This window comes from Maylandia zebra, linkage group LG13 (genome assembly GCF_041146795.1).
Source record: "Maylandia zebra isolate NMK-2024a linkage group LG13, Mzebra_GT3a, whole genome shotgun sequence".
Taxonomy (NCBI): domain Eukaryota; kingdom Metazoa; phylum Chordata; class Actinopteri; order Cichliformes; family Cichlidae; genus Maylandia; species Maylandia zebra.
In genome coordinates, this window is record NC_135179.1 from 14557905 (window position 1) to 14575046 (window position 17142).

Here is a 17142-nt window from a genome sequence, read left to right on the forward strand (position 1 = left end):
AACAGTCTGCTTCTGAGAAGGAATGTGCGTAGGCTGTAAAGAAAAGATTTTGCAGAGAATATAATGTAACCTACTGTGCATATCTTCCTCTTATTAATCTTCAAGCTCTCTTTTGCTGGCTTCTCACAACTTAACAGGAAACATAAAAACCAGATCAGTGTGTTTGAATTTCTGTATATTTCTCAGAGCATGTTACCAGGATACACAAATGTGGCTTTTCTCCAACCGCTTCTGCATGGAAGTAATCTGCACATTTAAACATTTCTTTATATGTCAGCGACAAATAATTGCAGACAGATTTAAACCAATTAATTCCATGAACACAACAAATATTGATCTTGCTTATTTAGTCTTAGTCCTCCTACTCATCCTTGAAACACAGACAAATGTCTTCTTTCATCTAGCGGGTCCAGGGTGAATTAGGATGACTGGCTTTTTTCTGACTTTCTCAAGCATGTGATGATAGAGCGGCTGAGATACACACAAGTGAGATACAGAACTCAGCTCTGAAAAGGGCAGAGCCCAAGGGAGGTTAGCGAGTTTTACCACAGCATCGCTTGGGATGTAATTTGTTGGAATTGATCGTGAGAAATTCTGTGATGAGTTGTGTAGAAGAAAATCTTTGAATGCAGACTCATGTGGTTTCTGAGCTGACATTTTTAAAACACTAAGCCTTTTAAACCTGTTGTGCCCTGATTTGCTCCTATAAGTTTTCTGTCTTTTTTTTGCGTGGAAAACTTTGAAGTAAGATTTGAAATAATGTGACATTAAACCATAGACCTAGCTATCTGCACAACTTATAATTGTAATGACTGATGGAATAAATGTAAGACCTTGACCGAACTAGCATGATTCAATTTCTCAGAACAATCTATATTAAAAAATATGAGTCACCTATCATCTCCTCTTCCTGTTTCACTCCGTCTCTGTGCCCAGGCACACAAACCGCCATAAATCAGGCCCCATCTGTGTTCTGCACAGGCTACCTGGTGTGGTTTAGCCTAATCTTTTTTAGTGAGTGTGCTGCAGGCAAAAAAGTCACAGATGTATCTCTGCGCAGGCGTCATTTCACTTCACATTTCCACTGAGGTTACAAACTGAAAACAAAAAAGAAAAACTGAGAGCAAGGGAGAAAGAGGAAGAATTTCATCGCTTTGCCTGAGCTGACTGGAGTTATGTCTGCGTTAGGTCTAGTTTTGCCTTTTTAAATGACTACCTATTGTTCAGCCTGAGATTCTTTGATGGCTTTAACGCCTTAATACACCTAAATATAAAAACACATGATGTCATTGAGGCTAGATTTTCAAATAGTATGCCTGCTAGGGATATGCCTAATGACTAAACGCTTGTAATGAGTGGCTTTACATGCACATACACATTTAGCACTGTAAGCTCACTTCTTTCTAAGCCTGCCATATCAGTCTTACCCCTCAGGGCTGTTGAGTCAGTCAAAGCCATTGGGAAGCCAGCTGAAGGGCCTCAGAGCACATAGTACACATTCTGCGGAGATAACGCTGTGACATACAGACACATGATGCCTCAGAGAGAGACGGGCTGACTGACAAGCACTCGTCTCCTCTTATACGACTGCCTGTCAGTATGTGTTCATCAACTGGAACCAGTCTACATGGCAGGAGGACATTTCTCCCATGCGCATTACTTTTGCAAAATGGCTTTGCTGACCTGACAACACAGGCAGGAGTAAAGTCAGTAGTTATTGATGCTGTTTACTGCACCTAAGGGCCTTAATTAATCACTTTAATCCTAGTGGAGAATGAAATACAGCAGTAAGCAAATTTAACCTTTATTAAACATTTAACGTAACATTTTGCATTTACTCCAAAGCAACTGACTCACCAAAGAATTTACTCTTTGAATATACTGTGTTTTTCCTGCAGCACATGTCCTTCCCGTCTTCTCTCCTCATCCCAGCAGGCACTGTTTAAATGCCACAGAGTTGTCAGTCACCTTTACAAGGTATATGTGGTCTGCGGTCCCAGGCTGTGCTCAGGAGTCTCCTCTCTTATTACAATGTCATCTTTGGTTTGGAGCTGTGTGACAAAGGCCCCTTTCACGGGTGCTGCAAGTCTCCTGAGTTCGATTAGCTTGAAATTCCACTGTTCCGGATGGGATGTTCCACAGGCCTCCAGGCACATGTGAAGTCAATGACGAAACGTAGCCTCCCTCTCCTGCTTTATGAACACCTACTGTACAGTAACAATGACAGCCAAGGTTTTCTGGTTAAAGCACCAAGGCTTGACTTCCTGTAAAATAACTTTAACGCAGAATGTCCGAGGGATACATTCAGTTTATTTTGCAGCCCTTGAGCGACATTTGTGGAAAAAGATATATCCAATGAAGAAAACCATCAGGAACGAAACTGCTCAATTTAGATGATTATGTCTGTGTTGTTTGACTGCTGCATGTTTATTTGACCAGCAAAAAAGACCTGACAACTGACAAACTCATCACATTTGTCGGTAATGAGCAATTGTCGGTGGTAGGTGGGGTGTGTGGGCTTTGTTATTGTTTGCACACAATTGATCTCACACAGATTTCACTTCATGCAATTTCCACCTGCAGACTACTTTTACAAAATTGCCTATTTAATAATAATCTGGCATCTCTGTTTAGTGTCAGATTGAATCATATCAGTAACAGATAATAGCCAAAATACATTATCCTCAACTAATAAAAGCCTGGTGACAATATCTGCAATATCGTTTTTTTCTGGTTACAGGATGCAAAATACAACATCAAATGACATACATGTAGCATGACTTAAGTAAGAAATTAAAGGAGTTATACAGTAATTATTATTGCAAAGTGTTAAGCTTGAAGATGCAGTAAGTGGTCAGTGAAGTATCCCCATTCGCCGGTGTCCGATTTATCTTTGCAGGACCTGATCCAGAATTTTCTGCAAGACAAGAAAAACAACAATGCTACGCTAGCTCCTGAAGATCAAAAACATATCTGTCTACTCTTAGACCTCCCTTCTCTTTTAAGAACAGCTCAGCATCACTCAGGTAAGACGCAGGCTGCCAAATTGGCTTTCACTTCCATCAGCTTCACTGCTGAGAAGGCTAAGCTCAGGTAGGGGGAATAATTATAGCTTGCTTCCTGACCATACACCCCTGCTATGCAATCATGCTTCTCTTACAGTACTACACAACAGCTGAAATGAAATTTCAGCCAGCATTCACAACCAGCCACCCTCTACACTGTGCTATCAGACCCTGCTGTGAGTCTTAGTTGGGCTCCCCCCTGTGTGTGCATGTATATGTGTGTGTGTGTGTGTGTGTGTGGGTTGGAGAATTTCTGATGAAATGAAACCTCTAAAGCACACAGTGTTTGTTAGGGTGAACACACTCCTTTTCTCTCAGTCTCTGTGGTTGGGCCCAGCTAATGGCTTCATTTGAGAGGTGGGAAGGTCACACTGGCATCATAACTGCTCCATTTCACCAGGAAATAAAATATTCTCTTACAGAGCGATTTGACATCACACTTTCTTCTACAGTTGCTCGCTGTGTCAGTAAACCACACGACTGTGATTTACTGTAGATTCACAGTTTTCTTAAAAATGAAAGGGAGGCCTAAGGCAAAACAGTTCCCAGCATGCCTACACAGTGGCAAAGAAGAAATAAGCCTTTCAATTTTAGCTCATATTGAATAAGATCATGGAAAAACACGTGCACACACCATTTCGCTCTCTCTCTCTGTCTCTGTCTGTCTTTTGTGCGCGCACACACACACACACACACACACACACACACACCGAGACTGTCATAATTGTGTAATTATCTGTAAGAGATTGGAGACATCTCTTCACATTTTTCACATCTCACCTGACTGACAGTGAATTCATTGTTCTGGTTATGTTAGAGACTGAAGGCTCGATCATAAGGGAAGCCAAATGGATCTGTCTGACACCGCATGTCCTAAATATATCATTCATTCGCCACAGGCCCCTAACAGCTGAAGGATGTGGATGCTTCCACATCCTTCAGCTGTGCTGCATCATGTCAGCATTGCCTAATGGATATAAGCTTTTGTAGTGCTAGATTTTTCTGTAGCAGTGAAAGCCAAAACGACATGGTTGTGTAAAGGATGAAACAGGCTTAGCTGTAATGCAGTAATGATTTTGTTCTGGCATGACTGATAAGAAGGTTCTTTAATGCTTTCTGATTTTTGAACACACCGCAAATAACAGATTTCAAGCAAATATGAGGATTTGTGTTTAGATAGACCTTAATGTTGAATTCATACACTGGCGATACTCCACAGTGAGAAACGACAGAAACATCAGCAGTTGAGCAGTGACCTCTGGTGGACAAGGATCAAACCACGCTTCATTTTTAGATGCGGACACTATATTCATTAATCAAGATACAATTGCAGATGGTTAAAGACATCTGAACATATATATTATATTTTGTTTAAGTTGGTTTTTCTGTGAAATGGTTTTCTTTTAGCTTTTCTGAGAAATATGCTAAAACATGTTAGCATGCTGAAGAATGACTGGCCTCTTGTTTTTTTTGGCTGTGTGTGCTTATGTTTCCATTAATTAATCCAGTCAAATACAACTGAAAATACTGAAACATTACTTGAGTATACAGTACTGTGCAAAAGTCTTGAGCCACCCCTCATTTATTTATATTTTGCTTTAAAGGAGCCAGACTTGTACATTTTTTTTTTTTGAGTGGTCTTGAGCAACAGTTCTCCACGCTCTCAGAAAGACTTTAAAAGCTTTTCTGCGGACGGTGACTGCCTTTTTTTTTTTTTTACTCATTTTCAGTCCAGCAGCTTAACACTTACCTAAGAATCATTCAAAACGGCACTTAAGTCAAAGGATGAACCAGGGTTGTGTATACATTTTTGCAAAGAACCAATTTTAAATAATATCTTTAGGCACTTTATTACTTGACACCTGCCATTAAAGTCATACTTTGTTTCTTTCATTGAAAAATGCCAAAGATAACACAATTTGACAAGCATAAACATGTATTTTTGGACCAACAAGGTAAATCCTAATGAGCTATTGTCTGAAAATGTGTTATATCTCAGCATGATGTGCAGTGTGTCCTTAAAAACTGAGAAAACTGGACAACTGGAGGACAAAAGAGAAAGTGGCAGTTCTGAAAAACTACAGTAGTATCTGAAAATCATGACCTAAAGAAATTTGGTGAAAAACATTTACAGGACCTGAGAGGTGGACCTACACCTTCAACCGTCTCAACAATCTACTTTTCAACAAAGTCTGATTACAAATGGTCTCAGTGAGAAAGAAAGGGAAAACAGGGAGACAAGACTAATGTATGTCAATTAAATTGGATTGAAAATCAGTGGCAACAGGTCTTATGGAGTGATGAACCAAATTTTTACACTTTGTCTCAAATTGTTAATATGTATGGAGGGGGTCAGGAGAGAGATACAACAGTGAGTGTCTCCATCTGTAAAACAGAGTGTACGCTGTGCATTTCAGTACTTTTAGATTTTGATCCACCATGCAATACCATCCAGAAAGCATCTGAATGGTACTGCCAGTACAATAAAAGCATAGCTGGATAGAAAAACACACAAGTGTCATGGATTGGCCTCCAAGCAACTGAGCTTCTACATTGTTGAAGCAATGTGAGATCATCTTGACAGAGAATAGAACAAAAGGCAGCCAACATCCAAGAAAGAGCAAGAGACCTGGAGAACTATTCCTGAAGACTACTTAGAGCGATTCAAAGAAAGCTTACCTAAAAGAGTGAAGGCTGTGTTGAAGAATAAAGGTGGTCATACCAAAAAACTGAATTTTCAAACAAACTCAGTTTTCAGTTCTTTGCATTCGGTTCAATACATTGTTGCATCTGTAATGTTAAACAGCAAAAAATATGTATTTAAAAATGAGCAGTTTTGGGGTTGTATGGGTACAACTATCAAACTAGAGAGTGGGGCTGGAGCCTATCCCAGGTGGAGTTGAGCTAGAGGCAGGGTACATGCTGGACTAGTTGCCAGTCCATCCGTAGGCTAACACAGAGAGTTCCTCACAACCGCAGCCAAATTAGAAACACTAATTAATTTCACGCAAATGTCGCTCAACTGTGGGGGAAGTGAGGCTATCCAAAACCAGAACAAAGACTTCCCACCTGACTAGCAGGTCACAATCCAAAATGTTCTTGCTGTGAGTTGACGCTATACTAATCTGTGCCCCACCATGCCATCCTTTGGATCAACCCTTCTTGTGTTTTCTTTTGTACTTCAGGAGTATTTTTAATGTTTGTTGACAGTTTTCATGCACAATAATCAGTGTTCAGGACTGATTTTTATACCAAAATCACCCAAGCACTACCTTTTTAAAGACTTCGGCCCGCAGTCTGTTGGCTTGAGATACAGCCCTTCTTTTTTCCTCCTCCTTTCTCTTTGTCACCTCTGGCAGCATGTTGTAAATCCTACAGACAGAAAAACGCATATTCATACGCAGCAGGGGAATATAGTATCAGAAGTTTGAGGGTGGCTGAGCCATGCCAGCAGACTGGCATACTAGAGATGAGGTTTTATCTAGTGAGACCACAGCCAGTGAAAAACCTGGATCCATTGATAAACAGGTCTCGCTCAGACTACTTTTTCATTCCCGCAACTACAGCCAATTTGTCAAGAGATCCTCCAAGCCAGATAATGTTGCTTTTGAAAAAAAATTACAATGGGCAGCCATCATCTGATCAGGTGTGCCTTTCCAGATAAGGGAAGAAAAAAAAATAGATAAGATATACAGAGGAAAGCTCATATCTCCTGCCAAGACATTTGGGCGTCAAAGATCTATTGTATCTATACAGCATGCATATGTGTGAATGTGCATTGTGTGGATGCATCCAGATATGACAAACAAGGGTGATGGATTGTGCTGAATTAAAAAAAAAGCAAAGTGCAACAAGAAGAAGAGTGACAATGTCTGACTCGGGTTTGATCTGAGAACTCACCGTCTGGACCTCAGCTGCATCTCTCTACTCGATATAGACCTCTCTCTAGGCTTGAAAAGGTTATCTAAGACACCCACACACACACACACACACACACCCACACACACAGGCAATAATATGACGCACACACACACACAAACACACAGGAATAACAAATAAGAATTAAAATGTAAATGAACACTGAGGGCTGTGTGTGATCTCTCTGTTTCAGACAGTTACACACAGACACACACACACAGACACACGCACGCACGCACGCACGCACGCACGCACGCACACACACACACACACGCATGCACACACACACACACACACACACACACACACACACACACACACACACACACACGGACAGATATCAAACCCACACACATGCCAAGCACGGGCATATCTAGTCCTACTAACTCTGTTTATAATTAGAATCCAAACTTCAGTCAGAGATGACTGTGAGCTATTCATGGTTCCTAATTTCATGACCCCGCCATGACCTTCCAAAACAAAATTCAGAGCCGAGAGATGATCTGAAAACACATCCCTCCTATAACTTCAGAAAAAAACAGGCTGTTATCCAGCAAAAAAAGCCAGGAAATGATTGTTATGGGATGTGTTGCTACTCTTAAAATTAGGATGCATTTATGAACATTTGATATTATGTGACCTGTGGAGAGCTCATATTCCACCAATGTAATAAAATCCCACATTTTTCAAAAGCACAAACTGGAGATTAATGCTCAGAAAAATGTATATAGAAGCCAATTTCTTGCACAGTGAACACCTTTATGAACCTTAAATAACCCAACCACGATTAAAAAAAATACACATCATTATATGTATTTAAAATTATACTTGGCATTGCGTATGAATGCTTTTTTGACGAATCTTTTTTTTAACTTGAAATAGCACAAAACAAAACCAAAGGATTATTATGGTCTATTTTTTGAAACTTTTTTATTTCCTGCATGCAGAAAACAGTGCTTTAACCGATCTGCAGTACCAGAAAATGTCCAGCAGAGAGCAAAGTTGGATAAATGCCACTACACTTTAAAGGGAATAAAATGTAATGTCCTCCCCTTTGTTTCAGTCCACCCCAGTTTAGATAGGTTAAAAAGAATTATTGGAGAAACAATTCACAGTTCCTCAAAATGCTAGAAAAATTCAATATGGTATGGCTACGAGCTTCTTATTTAATTATTTCTCACTCTGTGTGTTGGAGGCTGCAGTGTCTCCAGAAAACTACACTGACTGGAGGAGCTTTCATCGTAGTGCTTCATGGGTTTGATGAATGTTTCTGTCTCTGTAGAAGTGACAGAAGAGATGGGATACATGGTAAAAGATCAATGTAGGAGATGAGGGCCTGCTGTGGACTGAATCCTATCTGATCTGCAGTAGCTACACTGTGGATTGCCTGCTGTTGTTGCAAGAGCTCCTGCCTTACTTTTACTTCCACAACCTCCAGGATCTTTCACTGTGACTTAGAGCTCCTGATGTGCTGCTGTCATTTTACAGCAGAATCAAATCATTCAGATTGGTGGGCCAATAAGTATGTGACATTATATTCTACTAAGTGGCTTACTTCTGCTCCAGGTTTCGACCTGAGTTATTCAGCTGTGCTTACCGCTAAGTGGATCTGGTGTGGTGCAGTTCCTCTTTTGCTTGACACGATTTTCCCTAAGGCCCTGCACCAGGTCTGGATTGGAGTCCTGCAGTGATTTCCTTATCCTAGCCCTCTGCTCCAACCTCCTCAGTCGACCCTGAGATCGGCTGATGAAGTCTGGTCTGAAGAGCTCCAAAGCCTCCTGGGGTTGGGTGGGGAATATATATACAGTAAGCTGCTTGTTTGTGGGAAGAATAGAGTACAACTCATATACACTAATCCTGTGGAAAGAGAAAGAAAATCTTCACTGGGTTGAAATCTATTTTGAAAACATCTCTAATCTACATCTTAACCTTGGAAAATCCTCTTCACAGCCTTGTAATGGCTAGGAGGTGGAGGCAACATGGAAATATTATGCTTAGCTTTAGTGGAGATAAAGGTAGAAGAGCCTTGCTCACAGGGGGAAGCGGAATCCTTTAAAAAGCTTCACAGAACTCATTGGATCTTTACCCATCACAGCAACAAGATAAAACTACAAAAATGCTTTCAAATAGCAAAAAGAAAAAAGGGAAACTGGAATTATTAGTTTTTTTCTTTTTTCTCCTGAATTTGTTGAACCCATGTGCCAAAATATGTGAAATGTAAAGATGTGGGACCATAAGCACAAAGCTGGGGGTAGTATAACGAGGATTTAATTTCGGCCAAAAACAGAATGGTAAATGGTAAACGACAAAAGAGTAAGTAAACTGATGTAAGGAATCAAAGAAAACCAATCTTCAAACTAAAACAGGAAATAAAAGACAAATACTAAGAGTCTCATGTAAGACATGATGGAGAGGGCAGTACAGGCACGATCAGAAATTAGAGAGAGATGGATGAGAGACAGGGAAAACACTGAAATGCAAAAATAAATAAATAAATATACAAGAAACAAAGCACTGGATTGCAAACAATAAATATTATGAGTAGGAATCATAAAGTAAGACAGCAACAGACCCAGAACTGGGTCTATATAGATATAATACAGAAAGCAAAACATAAAGCTGAAAGATATAAAAAAAAAAAATCTAAAGTTTTCAGAGAAACTCAAGGACCAGGACTGAGGACCGTCCTCATCAAGTTTTTTGAATTTAGGATCTTAATGAACACATTTGAGTTTAACTTTTTGTTCCTTTATTATTCTAAACGTGAGTTTGATTGCTTGTGATGTGGCTGAGTCTTTGTTTTCTGTTTTGTGATCCTGTGTCTGGGTTCATGTATTCATTGTTATCCTGGTACGCTGACACTTTTAGTTTTTCTGTATTATGTGAACTCTGGTCTGTATGGAGAAATGGATTCCTGCTTTTTCATTACTATTCTAGTATCTTAAAGTTTCACTTGGGTATCTTTGTGTTTATGGAGTTTGAATGCCTGTTAAAATGATTTACAGTCTTAGTTTTGGGTTGTGAATCCTCGGTCAACTTTAGTTTCTCAGCCGAGCTGATTATTTTTCACGAGTGTAGTTCCCTTAGTGTTTTCTGTTTCTTCCCAATCCGTCTCATTTTATTGTGTTCTCCAAAAGTTAGGTTATTCGTGTCTTGGTGTTGTCTTCTTTTAATTGTTTGTTAATTTACTGTTTTATTCTGATAGGTGGCTTCCTCCGTTGATTAGAGTTTTACTTCCTGTCTCTTTATTGTCCTGATTGCATTTGCCTACATCTCATTTCTCTTCTGTTTCTCATCCCCAGCCTGTTTTCTGTGTATAAATAGCCCTGCCCCATCCTTTGTTGGAGTGTCTGTTTTACTTTCTTGCTTCCCTTGAGTAGGTCTCTGTGTTTCAGTTTCAGAGGTAGACTTGATAATAAAGCTTGCTTTTATTCTGCTTTGTGTTTGAGTCTGCAAGTGGGTCCACGTTTGACCTAAAATGTAAAAATGAGAAAAACAGCTAAAGTAATAAAAAGAAAATCTCTCAAATTACCCATTGAGATGATGCAGCTGTTGTACAGATGTTCATTTCAACAGGAAAACAAATTAACGCTCTCTGTGTGGGAAAGCTTAACTGAGCAGTGTACATATGTAAAACTTGACTAATGAGGATTTTAAAGGTTACACATGGCACATATACTGCCCTCTTCCATCTTATGTGGTAGCATTGTGACAATACCAAACTGCTTTTTGTAGTATTTTCTTCCCTCCAAAACAACCTTTGTATTATTGGTCGTGGTTCTGTGCCGTGTAGAATAATTATTTGTGAATTTCTATCCACAGTAGCTTCACTCACCTTCAACATTTTTCTTTAACTTTGATGGATCAAAAGGAGTGGAAAGAGAAGAAATTTGGAAGTCAATTTGCCACTGGAGGGTCTGGTCTGTTTTTTTTTCTTTCCTTGAAATTATATTTAATAATATCTTACACAGCTGAAAGAGTGCCTGAAATCATTTCAGTAAAAACACCTACAACACCCTTCAAATAACAAAAAAAAAACAAAAAAAACAAAAACAAAACAAAAACTGGGTCACTGTGTAAAAAATAAATAAAACAAAATGCAATGCCTTTCAACCAATTTGAAACCCTAAATTTAATTGAAAATGAACAAACACAACATACCAATTACTGAGGCAAAAAATTGTTTTTTTTATGACTTATGTGCTTATTATGAATTTGATGCCAAATTGTGGAAAACTTGTGTAAAAACGTAATTTACAAAGTCCTGAAATTTGATTTAGTACAAAAACACAATTTTGCATTTGAGAAACAAAGTCAACAAGGCAAAAACTGAGTTTAAATGTCAACAATAAAGTCAAACACTTGAGAATAAAGATCTATCTACACTGAAAAAAAGGGATTGGCCAGCTCTTGGATTTACGTAAGCATCTCGCGTGTATTTAACACAATTACTTACAAAAAGTAAGTCAATAATATAGCAATGTTAAATCCCGCTGCACTGCATGGGTTTCAGTCTCGCGCTCTTTGGATCGTGGTTTCAGGAAGGCATCCATCTCAGTCAAGTCGAGCAGCCACCTCTACTTTTTTTGGTATACCAAAAAAAGTAAATTGGGTGGTTGTTACATTAAAAAAAGTCTAACTTGTAATTTGAACACAATAATTTCATGTTTCTATGAACGTAATTAAATCATGAAAGATCTGTATGAAATTCAACAACTTAATTTGTTCTTGTTGAGCATGCTATTGCTATTTATTGTGGATTAACAAGGGCAAAAAAAAAATTCTGCATCAAATACAGGAAATCATAGCTTTCCTGCATTTCGTAGATTGTTGGCATGCTGGTTAGTGCTGTTGCTTCACAGTAAGAAGGTCCTGGGTTCAAATCCACATTCTGGCTAGTTTGAGGTGGTTTCTCTCTGGGTATTCTGGTTTCCTCCCACAGTTAAAAGTCATGCAGTTATTAGAGTTAGGGTTAACTGGTGATTCTAAATTACCCGTGAATGTAAGTGTAAGTGGTTAGCACTGTTGCCTCACAGCAAGAAGGTCCTGAGTTCAATTCCACCATCAGGCCGGGGTCTTTCTGTGTGGAGTTTGCATGTTCTCCCCGTGTTTGCGTGGGTTCTCTCCGGGTACTCCAGCTTCCTCCCACCGTCCAAAGACATGCAGCTTGTGGGGATAGGTTAATTGGATAATCCAAATTGCCACTAGGTGTGAATGTGAGTGTGAATGGTTGTCTGTCCCTATGTGTTAGCCCTGCGACAGACTGGCGACCTGTCCAGGGTGTACCCCGCCTTTCGCCCTATGACAGCTGGGATAGGCTCTGCGACCCTGAAAAGGATAAGCGGAAGCAGATGGATGAATGTAAGTGTAAATGGTTGTTTGTTTCTATGTGATAGACTGGTGAGCTGTCCAGGGTGTACCCTGCCTCGTAACCTATCACTTCAGGGTTATTTCCCAGCCCTCCTGCAACCAGGATAAAGATAGGAGGATCGTAGTTGTTGTAGACCCATTCAAGTTTTATGGTAACTTGAACATTATGTAATATGAAGACAACATGTAGTATTTAAGTGTACAAGTAGTATTGGGGTAAAAGTTATTGAATAGTGTTGAAATAAAATGACAAAATTGTGAAGGATTAAAATATTCCAAGAGCTCAACTTACTTCATTTGAACATGTTTTAATCGCGTTTTATGAACACAAAATGCACAGGTTTACTGAATATGAAAAAGTTGTGCTGATTTAACTCAGTTGTTTAAGTTTCTGCCAAAGCAAACATTTGTGTGCAACCAATGTCCACTATTGAATCAAGTAAATCCAACATGCCCCTTTTTTTTTAAAGATAGCTAGCTAGCTAGCTAGCTAGCTAGCTAGATAGATAGATAGATGCATATATTGGACCATGTTTTTCTATAGCCTTATGTAGATACAAGATCTCTTTAAATTTGTAGAAGTACTGATGCATATGTGCAAAAAAGCATTAAGTACTATTAACTGGTTACAATTCTGTCATTTATGCTATAGGAAAATTTGACCCCTCTGGCCATTTGTGGCATTGCAACAACAAACAGCTCTTGCAGCCAACAAAGCATTTTTCTGGGTATTACCAAAAATAGATATCTATGAGACTGTTGTTCTTAAACATTTCTGTTATGATGTGGGACTCCATGGAGGTTTCATTTCAATATAACCTCCCAAATAAAGGTCAATATTAACTCTGAAGGAGCTTTCTTAAAACAAACAAACAAATAAACAAACAAAAAACAGTATAGAAAAATGGCTCATACTTGAAGGCTGAGAGTCTTGGGAGTGCCTTCTAGAGTCTTCAGTGGGGAATCATAATAACAGGTCTTATCCAAAGTAGGAACTCTTTCAGTTTTCTGTGGAACAGTCATCCTTTTGCCCTTTGCAGGTCTCTCTTGCTTGCTCCATGTTTCGGAAACCACTTGACGGACACAGAAAAAAGTGAAATTTAATTTGGCGAGTCTTGTCAATCAAAACCAAAATAAATTTCAAAGAGCAAGATGATTTTCCCCATTTCACAAGCAAAAATAATTTGAAGTTGTGTTTGTGTTAAGCGGTATCTTTTGCAGTTTGTTCCAGTTAATTTCTTTCCGTCACTGTAATAAAGATTTCACAGTATGCTTAAGCTCCAGCTAAACTTTTATAATTTGCAAAGGGATACACACACACACACACACACACACACACACACACACACACACACACACACACACACACACACACACACACACACACACACACACACAGATAGAAAAACCCAGAGGGAACACGAGTGTGGCCCATGAATAATGTAAAAGATGGCAGCGCATCCATCCACCACCCATAGCCCCATTCCTGTAGCTTTTGTAGAATATATATCTCCACTGAATACCCTGCCATAAGCGTATGGCATGTATATAGAGCACTATTACAAAGTAGCGTCACCGGTCAAACTATTTCTATAGGAGGTAGCTTTCCCTCTTGGCTTCACTATAAATTCCAGTGAAAAGGAAATCATCCATTAACAGCCTTTCATCTTACATCAAGTGAAAAATATAAAATGAGTACAAAGAACAGTCACTTAGAACGTAAAACAGTGATAAAGTAAAAACCAGAGGAATTTCACCAAGGAGATGATTATTTGTCTAGGACCTCAAATGTCAGTCCTATAGGCCTTCTGGGCTCCTGCCTATAAGCAAGTGAGGCCTTTTAGTCAGTTTTAGAAGTGCAGATATGTTGGTTTTTATACCTTTGTACGCATCCTGTTTAACTGCTTCCCCATTTTTTCTGTCTTAAACTAAGATATAAACTTCATATTTAGGGATTTATTCAAACATTGCACAGATAAGACTACCTCTAAGCAGGAAAACAGTCAAAGTGTGTGTTTTAAGATGGCGTTTGAAGTGAAATAGTTGGTCTCCTACACCAAAAGACCAAATTTTGCATTTAATAATAGACCATGTTGTAGTGTGACACTGAAAATCTCACATGTGCTGAACAACTCACATGTGTTGTTTTGGGGCTGATTTGTTGTCTTAATTGCCATTTTCTAAAACAGGAAATTCCTCTGTGGCATAAACACAATTACATTTTTTAAAAAAAAATAATCCTTTCATAAAATCTTGTCCTGACTTCTTAAGAGATTGGAAGATTCTTAAACACCCCCCCCCCCAGTTTATTTTAAGTCTATTGTTAAGATATGCAGCAGCAAAGTGTGTGAAAAGTAAAAGGAGGATGAAAGAAAGTGTTTGCACTTTAATAAAACTTGCAGTTGAGCTGAGTGTGTGCTTGTATCAGCTGGGATTTATTTAAACAATGTGAATGTACAGTAGGATAAGTGTGGTAGGTGTGTGTGAGTCTATTATCCATGCATGAAGTATAAATCAAAAGGTGACAGGCAGAGTGAAAAAATGAGACTTTCTACCCTCCAAGACCACATTTAGATTACTTTCACACCTACAGAATAATGCGATCTTATCTACAGCAGCTTTAGAATATATATAAGGCAGTCAAAGGAGTATACAGATCAGTTGGCATGGCCACTTTAAATGTTTTAGACTTGTGAATCAAGGTGATGAAATTCATACCTGAGCCAGTTTCGAAAGTGTGCTGCCTGTGCCTGAAATTTCTCCATGCAGAGAAGCTAGCCTCATCTGCATTCCCCTTCTGTGTGCCAGTCTTTGTGTTTGAGGGACCTGGCCCTCTGAATGACAATAATCCCAAAGTATTACTGAGGCAGTGCGTGTCTGAATCCTCATTCTTGCTGTTAACACCACAAGCGGGTGGTGTTCGGTTGAACCTGTAGCCCCTGTGCTTTGATAGAGGGCCTCTGCAGCGACCCGAAGAGCTCTCTCGGCCATTACGTTGGTTGCTGTCCAACATGGCTGCTCTGGATTTCGCATATCCCTCATTTCTTTTGGCTGGTTTGCTATCTTTAGAGGATCTGTGGCAGGACGAGGTACCAAGGCGAATTGACAATGTAGACCTACAAAAAGCTGGTTTACATGCTCCTTTCCCCTGTAGTTCCACAAGGGAAATACAAAGTGGCTTGTCCAAAAACACAAAGGATCTAGTGCACCTCAGAGGCACCTCGTGATAAATACAAGATCGGTAAGAAGGCTGTGAGGAGAACAGGTTCTTTACTGAGCCACCAATCACTTCCTGCTTTCTGTCTTCCTCTGTATAGCTCAGTCTGCAGTGCACAAGTTGTACTTTCTTCTTTCCGGGATCTTTCACTGCCAATCCATCAGCTGGTGAGTAGGCCCGTCTGAAGTCACTTGGCATCAGGTAGCCAGGATTTGGTCTGCACACGTTCAGTTGGGAAACTGAGACTCTCATGGTGGGTTTAGATTGGGCTCTTCTCCCAAAGGTTTCTGCCACTTCTGGAGGAGTTGCTAACTTCACAGGTTGTGTTGGCGTGGATATCTTGGAGACTTAAAGTGATGGTAGGACCTTAAAGGGCTGCAGTGAAGAAGGAAGAAAATGTCTCTGTGGACTCTTTACAACCACCTCTGGGGGTATCTTCAGTCCAAAACAAGGTGGAAAGTTCACTGAAGATATCCAGTAACTGCTGCCTGAGAATAGACCGTCTCTGCTGTTGCTCTAAGAGACACTCACCTCACACTTGCCTCTTACCCCCACCACACACCCAGCAACAGGACATTTCTGTGCAGTGAAGCGGTGATATCCGTATTTGAGGGCTATGAAAAGACAGAGAAAAGAAAAATGTCTTGTATCAGAGTTGTGCTCCAAGTCTTCATTTAATACCCCTGCAAACCAAGAGGTTCTGTAGTTGAAATGAAACAAAGAAAGACTGCAAATACAAAGATATGAACTGCTGTAATGTGACAGGGCAGACTTATCATCTGCTCTCCTGTGCTACTTGTTTCTTTATCTGTTGCTGTTTCCATGACAATGTGCAACTTGATGGACAGCATGTGGGGACAAATTATCCATGACATTTAAAATGAACAATCCAGTTGGTCCTTTGAAAAACAAAGATCAGAGCCTTCCCTGTTTCTATTTCAAACTTCACCTAAAAAAAGAAAATCAAAGATCGAACAGGACAGTTTCCTACTGTCGCTGTAAGGATACTTTACCGGTTAATATTTTTTTTCTTCTGATCGTCTTTGAAGGGCAAACTATGAAACATCTTCCCCAAACATCCCTTGAGTTGACTCACATCCTCGAGAGCTAAATATCAGGAGACGTTTGCACAAATATAATTTGGATTAATGAATGACATTTCCTCTTGCTTGAATGTTATTATAAACCAATATTAAAGAAAACTTTAAACATAATTTAATTAGATTTAGAGATTCCTTTTTAATCCTCAATTTAAATGCTTTTTGTTGAGAATTAAATGTTAAGATTTGATTTTCCACTTACATCTTAAAGTACAAAATACCACAAGTACACAGTGAAAGATCGCACTGTGCAGTAGCGAGCTCACCGATATTTGCAGTCACATCGGTCTAGGTCACAAGACCTCAAATAAGTATAACAAGAGCTGTTCATTGATGTTAACTGTCAGTAAGTTTGGAAATCTCCAGCTGTGGAAACCTGCTGACATCGACCAGCTGTCTTATAATTCTTTCATCTGTCAGCTCAGTACAGAGAAAACATTAGCGCACTGCGGTTTCTGATTTTGGCTGCACA

The 17142-nt window shown here is 39.5% G+C and overlaps 1 protein-coding gene across 2 annotated transcripts in view; it reads right to left on the reverse strand.

Annotated features, from left to right (window-relative positions):
• Nucleotides 1-1690: 1690 nt before the first annotated feature.
• The window catches only part of LOC101478960 ((E2-independent) E3 ubiquitin-conjugating enzyme FATS), a 19789-nt gene continuing 4337 nt past the window's right edge, over nt 1691-17142 (reverse strand). Inside the window, exons 3-8 of one of the 2 annotated variants that reach the window (XM_076891609.1) lie at nt 16102-16184; nt 13269-13426; nt 8581-8761; nt 6966-7029; nt 6338-6437; nt 1691-2917 (exon numbers count right to left, since the gene is read on the reverse strand). In XM_076891609.1, the coding sequence (XP_076747724.1) occupies nt 2888-2917; nt 6338-6437; nt 6966-7029; nt 8581-8761; nt 13269-13376 (483 nt within the window). In that variant the 5' untranslated portion in view covers nt 13377-13426; nt 16102-16184 and the 3' untranslated portion in view covers nt 1691-2887. Of the gene's footprint in view, nt 2918-6337; nt 6438-6965; nt 7030-8580; nt 8762-13268; nt 13427-15071; nt 16185-17142 lie in introns of both variants that reach the window. The other variant, XM_004551526.3, reaches the window with a different exon arrangement.